This window comes from Hoplias malabaricus, chromosome 8, assembly GCF_029633855.1.
Source record: "Hoplias malabaricus isolate fHopMal1 chromosome 8, fHopMal1.hap1, whole genome shotgun sequence".
NCBI lineage: Eukaryota > Metazoa > Chordata > Actinopteri > Characiformes > Erythrinidae > Hoplias > Hoplias malabaricus.
In genome coordinates this window covers 11,035,635-11,046,454 of record NC_089807.1, presented here as the reverse complement: position 1 = coordinate 11,046,454, position 10,820 = coordinate 11,035,635, and the positions used below count along the sequence as shown (strand labels likewise).

At 43.5% G+C, this 10,820-nt stretch overlaps 1 protein-coding gene across 1 annotated transcript; it reads left to right on the top strand.

Moving 5' to 3' along the window:
* Nucleotides 1–535: 535 nt before the first annotated feature.
* Nucleotides 536–4,929, top strand: LOC136705568 (uncharacterized). Its single transcript, XM_066679205.1, has 2 exons — nt 536–1,069; nt 4,795–4,929. Exons 1-2 carry the CDS (start codon nt 536–538, stop codon nt 4,927–4,929), a joined length of 669 nt encoding a protein of 222 aa, XP_066535302.1.
* The last annotated feature ends 5,891 nt before the right edge of the window (nt 4,930–10,820 follow it).

Sequence of the window (10,820 nt, the reverse complement as noted above, 5' to 3'; positions counted from 1 at the left end):
TCAAGGAAGGCCTAGGGCTTTGGGCAAGAAATGGGATGGTAGAAATACTACAGACAGCAAAAGCCGAACACTGGACATTACCAGCTGTTTAGAAGACTCTTTTTTTAGGTCGCAAAAAGAGGACATGTCTGGGGAAAAGGACATATGATCACCTTAACTAACCTCAAGTACAGTGGGGAAAATTATTATTTGATACACTGCAGATTTTGCAAATTTTCCAACCTACAAAGAATGGAGAGGGCTGTAATTTTTATCGTGGGTACACTTCAAATATTTTATTTTTTCAAATAAAAAATCCAGAAAATCCCATTTTATGATTTTTAAATAATTCATTTGCATTTTATTGCATGAAATAAGTATTCAATCACCTACCAACCAGCAAGAATGCTGTCTCTCATAGACCTGTTCATCTTTCTTTAAGAAGCCCTCCTATTCTGCACTAATTACCTGTATTAATTGCACCTGTTTGAACTCGTTACCTGTATAATACACACCTATCCACACACTCATTCAATCACACTCCAACCTCTCCACCATGCCCATGACCAAAGAGCTGTCTAAGGACCTGCACAAGACTGGGATGGGCTACAGGACAATAGGCAAGCAACTTGGTGAGAAGGCAACAACTGTTGGCGCAATTGTTAGAAAATGCAAGAAATACAAGATGACTGTCAATCTTCCTCTGTCTGGGGCTTCATGCAAGATCTCACCTTGTGGGGTAAGGATGATTCTGAGAAAGGTCAATAATCAGCCCAGAACTACATGGGAGGACCTGGTCAATGACCTGAAGAGAGCTGGGACCACAGTCTCAAAGATGCCCGTTAGTAACACACGCTGCCGTCATGAATTAAAATCCTGCAGGGCATGCAAGGTCCCCCTGCTCACGCCAGCAAATGTCCAGGCCCATTTGAAGCTTACCAATGACCATCTGCATGATCCAGAGGAGACATGGGAGAAGGTCATTTTGTCAGATAAGACCAAAATAAAGCTTTTTGGTATCAACTCCACTCACCATGTTTGGAGGAAGAAGAGGGATGAGTACAGCCCCAAACACCATCCCAACCGTGAAGTATGGGGGTGGAAACGTCATACTTTGGGGGTGCTTTTCTGCAAAGGGGACAGGACGACTGCACCATATTGAAGGGAGGATGAATGTGGTCATGTATTGCAAGATGTTGGCCAACAACCTCCTTCCCTCAGTAAGAGCATTAAAAATGGGTCGTGGCTCGGTCTTCCAGCATGACCATGACCCAAAACACACAGCCAGGGCAACAAAGGTGTGGTTCCATAAGAAGTTTTTCAAGGTCCTGGAGTGGCCTAGACAGTCTCCAGTCCAAAACCCAATAGAAAATACTTATTTTCCCCACTGTATTTGATCTCTAAGTAAACTACATGTATGATAAACACTAGTATACTAACATATTATTCTTAAATATTCCTTCACTTACTTATTAATTCATTGTCTGTAACCCTTAACTTGTTCAGGGTTGTGGTGGGTCGAGAATCACTGGGCACAGGGCGGGAAACACACCCTGGACGCGCCATGGGTTTTTGAACCATGGGAGGAAATCGTAGCACCTAGAGAAAACCCACACTGACACAGGGAGAACAGAGCAAACTCCTCACAGTCATCCAGAGTGGGAATTGAACCCACAACCACAGGACACTGGAGCTGTGTGACAGCAACACTACCTGCTGTTCCACGGTCCTGCCCACCTTCAAAAATGATCAACTTAACTATACAAACCTCAGGTATGTTACTTGTAAGTATGCTAGCTTGCATATAAACACATATACAAACGGGTATATTAGCTAAATAGTAAATTGTCCTAATTGATCTCCTCTACTTTAAGGTAAACCCATTGCTGACACATGTTCAGTTGTGCTCACACAGCTTGTATTATCTCCATAAGGCCATCATGCCCAATGCCAGTTATGGGCCAGAGGGGTATAAAGCTAGCCACCATTTTTCCCCTTTACAGTCACTGGGGCTTCGTGAAAACACATTAGACTTGTCTTCTCAGCCTTTCTCAGATGAAAAGAGGCTGTTTCTGCTGAAAACTCCCTATTAATACCTGGGCAAGTGAGTGCCTTAAATCTGGCCATATACCTTAGCTCTGATGGCCATACAGTGCAGCTGATACCTCCCTCTAGCAGCCGTGACCACTTTGCTTTCTAGAGGCAGTAGCTGAATTAAGTTTCCAAATACAGCATTAAGCTACAGATAATGTTATTCAACACAGATATTTTTTAATAAACAAGCTCCAGAAGCACTTCCTGCTTGGCTCTGTCTTCTTCGTCTGAAGTTCCACACGAACGCTCAGAGAGGATGGGAGGGGACATGGGGCCACAGACAAGGGGACGACCATTGTCACAACGCATGAGGAGAGATGGCCACATCAAACCGCCTCCCTGCCTCCATGTGAAATATTAATAATTCTAATGAGGATGATGATGACCGGGGCAGCGCGGCCTTCGCATGCATCCCCCGTCCGCAGGCTTATTAGAATAACCTCCTGCACCCTGGGATGCAGCTCGTACACACAGACACACACTCACACAGTTTTGTGCTCGGACATGACCATGCAAATCAGCGCAGTCTGTGGCCCTCCAGGGAGTTAGAGGGAGCAGCCCTGCAGCCAGAGCCCTCTGCTCCTGACCCAGGTCATCCACAATCTCACAGAGCTCCCGCCTGCTCTCGCTGACCCCTCCATCATTAGCATCAGCGCACCAATGCGCATTGTTTGCTTACTTTAGGATGCAACATTCCGCATGCAGAATATGCAGAGAGAGGCCTCCTCCGCTGGGAGAGGAGCTAGCTTTGCTCTGGGTGCATCATATCGTAAACCAAGCGGTAATTATTTTAATCACACAGCAACTCTGTACTCAGCCTGTTTTTTTTTTTCTTTCTTTCTTTTCGTTCTTTTTTGGGCAGAGGATGCTTTAATTCTCTGCATGCATAAAAGAGACAAAAGAAAGAAACAGGGAGAGAATCAAAGTTGGGGAAAGGGTCTGTAAGTGTGTATGTGTGAGTGTATACATTAAAGACCTACTATCCAAAACAAGTTCAGTGGGAACAGTAAGTTAGGGCTGAGTTTTCTTGCACAGAAACAGGTCAAACTTGGTTTTGGGTTCTAATGAGTGATTATTTCTCTACAGTATTTGTGTTGTTGTTGTTTGAAAGACTATGTCTTATCTTATACATTCTCTCTATTCCAGAATAGTGCCCTACTGTATCTAGTGCTAACCATTTTGCAGTAGTGGGTAAATTCTCAACGTTAAACCCTATTGTTTTTTCACCATAAGAAATAAAAAGAAATCTAGCTGATGTTTAAACGATTGTTTTCAAATTGTTGAAAATTCTCAGTCAGTCAGGGAAGGCTTCAGTGAATAAACAATGTGACATGGATATTACATCAGATTTCACAATATAGAACCTGGAATAATGAGGCAACCCGAGGGGACAACATAGAGCATTCGAGATAGCCCAACACGCTAATGCTGGAGTAGGTGATGTTGTAGAAAGCAGTCATTTAACATAAGTTATATACCATCAAACCTCACCCTCTTAAACCTACAACTGTCAATCATTTCAACACATATACTTTACAAGACAAACACAGCCAGTTTTCAAGCTTGCAGCTTTACATAAACAGTTAGCTACATTTCTTTCTAAGCCGTATTGCACCTATAGGCTTCTCCGCTGTTGGGAAGCTACACCGATGTTAACTCTGGTTTCCCCTCTGGCTTTATCCACTCTCTTTTTTGCTGAAAGTCTTTTATACTTCTGACTTCCTTTTCTGTAGTTTATAGCACTACACATTATACATTTCTCGTCCATTCTTCCAGCCTTACCCTGTGTGTGGGTTCTCCAGTGACGTGCAAATACATGGACACTTGTGCTGTGCACATGCAGTGTGGGCAGGATGATGTAGGTAGTTCATTCAGTCAGAGAAAAATGATTGGTTGGAGTTTTTACAGACCTGTGGCCTGTATAGAAAAGGGTTTTTTTTCTTTGTTGTCAGATAATTTAATTTACTGAGTATTTCAAGAAATATCAAAAGAATAAATCACCTACTCTGCCTTTGGAGACAAAGCAGCATGCCTCAGCATGTAAATTCAACATATAAAACATTTAGCAAAAGGGAGAAGACATGTTTCTTCATATATAGTATGTTTATCAAGGCCTTCCCTTTAGGGCTTCTAGGTTGGTATGCAATCACAACCCACTGAACATCCTACTCCAAACCGTGCCAAAGTAATTCCTTGTACCCTAAGACCTGCAAAAGCGCAGTATTTAGAGACGTGTGAAGAGTTTTATAGAAAAGTGTTGGCAATAGTTTGAAATCTAGCGCGCTTGGAGTTCAAGTATGATTCAGGTTAGTGCTGATCTCCAGCGTGTATGTACATACGTGTGTTTGTGTGTGTTTATGCATTTTGTCAGACATCGCTCTGTTAAATGCTGTAGCTCTTGCTATGAGGTAGTTCTGAGCTCCTTTTAAGATGTTTTCCTATGACTTAAGATCAATCCCTTTTTATTCCTCCTAACAGTGAGGGATCAATAGGCAGGAGTGGTGCAGAGTACGGCCACTTAAAGATGAGCCATCACCAAGCCAGTATCTCTCTCTCTCTCTCTCTCTCTCTCTCTCTCTCTCTCTCTCTCTCTCGCTCTCTCTCTCTGTGTGTGTTTGGCTGCGGAATAGATTAGCGCTCTGAAACATCACTTCAACTCCCAGCCCAGCCAGTGTGTGTGCCCTCACTCCACATTTGTGTTTAATCTCATTTAAATGAAAGGGACTTTGGCAAGAAGGAGGTGGGGAGTGCCAGGTTCCACTTCTGAGCTGGCTGGGGAAGATGATAATGCCCGGCTCCGTGGCTCAGCGGCTGGGGGAGGGGACACCGGGACGGAAGGATGGAAGGTCCGAGTAAGCCCAGCAGGAGGCCCCAGATGTGGGGCCACAGAGCTGACAGCAGTAGTGTTTCCCTCTGGGCACGAGTGTGGCTAACAGAGAGGGGGAGGCGGAGGAGTGAGAGAGAGAGAGCCTTGTGTAATTTATTCTTTCGTGATGAATATGGTATGTAAGTGAATGCATTATATGCAGCGAGAGAGAGAGAGAGAGAGAGAGAGAGAGAGAGAGAGAGAGAGAGAATGGTTATCAACAGCTCTCAGAGGTTGCTTTCTCTCAGAATGATCTCTGAACCACAGAGTGTCGAAGACAGGGTGAGGGTGAAGGATGATTGTTTTCTTATGAGCTGACCTCTTTCTCTCTCTCTCTCTCTCTCTCTCTCTCTTTTTTTTTTTTGTTCTCTCATCTGTCTGTCTTTTTCCTTATCTTTCTCATCTTACACTTTATTCATATTTCTGTCTTTTTCTGAGACTCTTAGACTATTCTCCCTCACAAGCTCTCTCTCTCACTCTCTCTCTCTCTCACACTCTCTCTCTCTCTCTTTCTCTCTCTCCCTCCCTCTTTGGGGAAAGGACAGGAGTAGCTGTTAGGATGGGCCAGATACGCAGCTATATGCTCCATATCTTATCACTTTCAGCTTTCTTGGGAGTTAACAGCAACAAACAGAGAGAGAGAGAGAGAGAGAGAGAGAGAGAGAGTGCAGGGGCTGGGAGAGTGGTGGTGGGCCAGATAAGGGCCCGGTGGAGCAGGCGTAGTGTTCAGAGGCCAGTCTGAGGAGCAGATAACAGCAGATAAGATTCAGCCTCAAAGTGCTTATGGCCAACATATGACCACAGTGTGTGTGTGACACTCCTTAGGCCAGAGGAGGGAGACCATGCCAGATGTTCATGTGTGGGGGCAGTGTAGTGTCTGTGTGTGAGTGTGTGGGAGGTGGTGTGTGTGTATGTGTATATTACTGAGCAAAAGTCAGAGACTTATATAGCATTAGATTCTTGCTGTCGTGAAGTTCATTTTTGACTTTTTTAATAATAAGAGCAGGGATATTTTTCAACACCCCCAGAATTCTTTATTACATACTGTAGGCATTTTCTGCCTCTCATGGTCCCAGTATTTCCAGTCACATTTGGTGATGTTAAAGTCAAGGCTCTGGGGTGGAAAATCCAAAGATCCAAAATCTTTTTTATAAATTCTGAGGATGTTTCCTCATCATTTGCTAGCTCTCCAGTCTATTTGCGTGCTTGAACCCGGTGTAATTTGTTTATGAAGCCCCAAAAAAAACCATACTGTCTCGGTCTGGTATGCTAGGCTTTCATTCTCTCAGGGAAAATACATCTGGGGTTTTTTAAACAAGGGAGAGAACTCCAAATGTTGAATAGCATGACCTGAGAAGAGGATATTGCAGCTCCATAGGTGGGTGAATTGGCTTATGTTTCGCTGTTTTGGATCACTTAAGGCTGAATTTCTCCAAATACCGGACACAGCTAACTGCATTACCAAGGTGCTAAAAAACTAAACAACTCAAGTTACAAATGAGTTTCTGTGATAAACTTAGTGAATAAAAACTAAAAGACAAATTAAATTTAACCACAAACAAACAGCAGTCGATTTTCCCCCCTCAAACATCGCATTCCATCTTAAAAGATGTGGAGCTTCTGAATGTAAGCAAACCAGAAAGAGCAGTGTTTCCCCACCATCGTAGATGTCCAATTTAAAGGTGAGCCATTATAAAACCAAGCCACATTTAATAAAATGCAGGCAATATTTCCTCACTGTTTACTAGCTCTCCACTCTGTCTGCACACTGGAACATACCCAGTGTTTATCAAAGCCCAAGCTGTGTAGATTCTGATACACAGAATCAGGAGGATCTCTAATAATGAAAAGCATGAAAAGGATTCAGAATGCTGTTCTATTCCTGCTCCACATGTGGGTAATACTGACTTATATTTGCTGATTCTGATTTATTACTTCATTTAATGTGGATCTACCTCAGACCTCTAACATTCCATAAATCTTAATGAAAATAAAACACAAAGGGGAGTTTGTTTTGACGTGAGAAAGATAGTTCTCCACAATCATATCCATTGCTTTTAAGAACCATTATTGTGATGCTGATGGTTTTGATGGTCTACTTGGCCTTGTCTAATTGTTAAGTGTCCTTGTTTCCCTGTGTGTTTTTCTACATAGTGTTACTTATATTCCTTGGGCTTATCTCTAAATGATTAACATGGATGTTATAACTGTTTTTACAGTAAATTAAGTACATTAAGAGTGGTCTCAGATTTTGAAGAGTACTGTAGGTGCGGCTGTACAAACACACTCGTGTATATGTGTGAATGTGCGGACAGGTCCTGTGGAACCGTACACATAAGTGGCACTGTACACTTATGATATTTTCACATACACACACACACACACACACACTGCACAGCAAAATGCCTTACTGCTTGTGCCAGGGGCCATATGGCAAAGAAACAAGTATTTACATAATATCATATTTTATTTAATTAGCTATTCTAATTGCAATCAAAAATCTGATGAAGACCCTCGCATGAAAAGACGATTGGCAATGTGATAGTGCTCTGACCTGAAACGTGCTGCTGCGCTGCAAGCCAGAGAGATCGGGTTTCACGCTGCATGTTCTCTGATCTTATCTGGAAAGGGTTTACTTACAGAAAAGACTCCAAAATGTGTCAAAGTCAAAAGAGACATTTTGAGGCTCTTGATGCAGATATTAATAAGGTCATCTGCCTCTTCTGAAACAGCACCTTTTTTTTTTTGTACTTTTTTTTCTTTTGGCTGAAAGGAAGCTGTGAAACTAATCTGAGGCCTTCGTTTGCATGCGATACCATGCGGGTGTTGAGCTGGTGGACGAGTGATGGGCCTGAGGTTTATTTTAGGACCTTTGTGCCGTGACACAGGTGGCTTATTTTTTCTGAGAATCAGGAACTAGAACACTTTGTGCGGACCACCATGCTCAGCCAAGTGTCGAGGGGACAGCTCGAGCGAAACCGGCCCCAGAGCTGGTGCTGGTGGTAGCGGTGGGATTCATGGGGGGGTTGTGCCGGTGCAGCCATACAGGCTACCCTAGAAAAGGGAAGGAAGGAAATAAGGACCAGTGGCTCCATCAAACAGCGTCTTTGCTAAGGACTCTCTCTCTCTCTCTTTCACGCACACACACACATACAGACACATGAACACACACACACACACAGTCCACACCATCCCCCCGCCAACACAGTTTTCAGAGCAGACCTCTTCGCTCCTGCGCTCTCACATGCTTGCAGAAAGAAAATAAATAGTGCACACTGAGGCCAGCTTCCATACTATTTAATGAAGGCAAAGTGTTTTAAGAGGCTGCTGAAAAGTGCAGGGGGTGAAATAAGGCCTTTTCAATAATATAAGTCATTCTTTGTACTCCACCGGTCAGGCTGCTGTTTATACATGGATGTCCCATGGATAGAGGGTTTATTTTCCAAACATTACTCTCCCAGCAAAATTATACCAGGAGAAAATAACACAGCAGACATATTTTGACATTTCAATGGAGGAGAAGTCCTGACAAATAGGAAACAGAAAATCTTGTTCAAATGTTTTTTCACGTCTCCAGATTTCTCTTTCAATTTAGTGTTAGACAGTTTCTAACAGAGGAACGTAGAGCAAGGGGGGATCTCTTTCATATGATGCCCCCAGGCCTACATTCTGGGAATACAGCTGACTGGAAGTACGGTCCACGCAGCATTTTCAGGCTCCACACGACACTTAAAAAAGAGAATGGTGGAGTGCGAGGCTACTTCTGCCATGTGATGAAGCAAATGCCCAATTTGCTGCTACATCATTTAGCAGAGGGACTCTGTCGATCTACTCCTCTACGTGAACGTAGCCAGATGCGATCTGGATGGCTCCCACCTACGTACGGCACATAGCACGAATGAAATTTGAACTTGAATCCTGAGGCACGGCTCCCCTCTGCACTGGGAGAAGAATGACAGTCTGAAAACTAACTTCTTTTATTGTTTGTTTTCTTAAAACAACTAGGTTTTAATTAGTTTGTTTCCAAAGTGTTTTTATCAGATGCTATTTTAAAAAAAAGAAAAACACTAGCGCTAAAATTGTCGTGCAACTTTAAACCAGAAAGAACTCCATGGTAAAGACCCACAGCACATTCAGAAGTCTTCAGGTCAGCTCCACTCCATAACAAACGAATATTAATCTTTAATTCCCGGGACCTTTGTAAGCCTTGTCAAGCTGTCGTCTGGCTCTTTTGATAGGTGAGATTTAACCTTCGTAAAAAGGGGGCTTGAAAGGCTGCCAGGGAGCCACATCTGTTCCCCGAGCGGTGGGCCTGAGCTGCTGGATGAAGGAACACGGCTTCCTCCTGCCTGCAACGAGGAGCAAAACTCAGAGAGTGCTTTCCTCCTCGTTTCTGTCAGCGGCAAAGGTGTCACTGCCACAATTAATCTCTTTAACAGAGAGCAGGGCACCTCTTTGTTTATTCCGCCCGCGCCTCTCTTCCCTTTTCTCCTCCCTCCGCGGCCCCTCATGCGCTCTTATCAGGCCTTCTGAACTAGGCCCTTATTTCCTTATCGGTCTGTCATGGCTGACCATGGCCTCTTGAGTAAGTGCTCTGAAGGAAATGGTGAAAAAAAAGGGGGAAGAAGTTACAAACGGCTAAAACCCCCCAGACTTCCACGAAACGTCTTATCTGAAGAGACCGGCTGACCTTCCGCCCTTTGCCACACAGCTCAGGAATGACCAAACCTTTGCCTTTAGCCCGCATCCCCCTGCCCCCCTCCACTCCCCCCTTCATGCTCTCTTTCCCTTCTGTCCATTTTCTTCTCCTCTCCCTACTTCAGTACTCTTTGACCCCAGGCCTCCAAGATAGCTTCCTCTACACGACTGTAGGAGGCCCTTAGAACTCACACTCTCTCTCTCTCGCTACAAGCCCACACACACACAGAGGCTTGTTTTTATACAGTTCTGGGTCACGGGGTCATATATTTGTTCATTAGGTATTGTCACGTTTGCTGTCATAAAAACCTCTTTATTTACTCTTTATTTACAAAGTGCTAGTGCCACTGGAGAAGAACAAAAATGGTGCTAATCTGTTATATCTTAGTCGCAGCAGTCCATTCCTCATGAAATAAAATCCAGCTGAGGCTTTCAGTGATATAAAAAAACAAAAATGTAATTAAGAAAAAAAAATGTTTGGGATATTGCACAGCAGAACCACAAAATTGTGCGTCTGAATTTACCTCACACACACACACACACACACACACACACACACAGAGAGAGCTGCTGGCAGCCATCCCAGCACCACTAGATTGCTCATGGCAAGTCATCCGTGGGTGTTGAGGGAGAAGACTATGCTGTTCCTTCACTCCTCCTGCCTCCTGCCTGTCAAAGCAACCCCTTCTTTTAACAACACTATTTAAGTGTTTGGGAACTGAGGAGACCAAATGCTGTAGTTTTGAAAGTGTTGAAATGTTTTCTCATTTTTCATTTAATATAACATTTTAGTTGGTCAACAGCTTGCAGTCTCTATTATAGAACTGTTTTCAGGGGGTGACACATCTGGGCTAGTTTTACACGTTTTTTACTAAGGAGCCATGCTGTTGTAATACGTTCAGAATGTGGATTGGCCTTGTGTTACTAAAATAAGCAAGGTCTTCCCAGAAGAAGAAGATGCCTACATTGCAGCATACTGTATATATTTCGTTTAGCATTAACTGTGTTTCACAGATGGGTTTCAAAGTGTGCCCTTATGATGGTCTCTCTCTTTTTTAACCTAGAGGTTCACTTCGTATCAGTCCGTCTTAAATTGCATTTAGTCAGCGGCATTTATGAATCCTATATGGGGCTGAAGCGACAAACTCTGTTCACAGGCAATGGTTTTGGAAGGTTTTCAGAG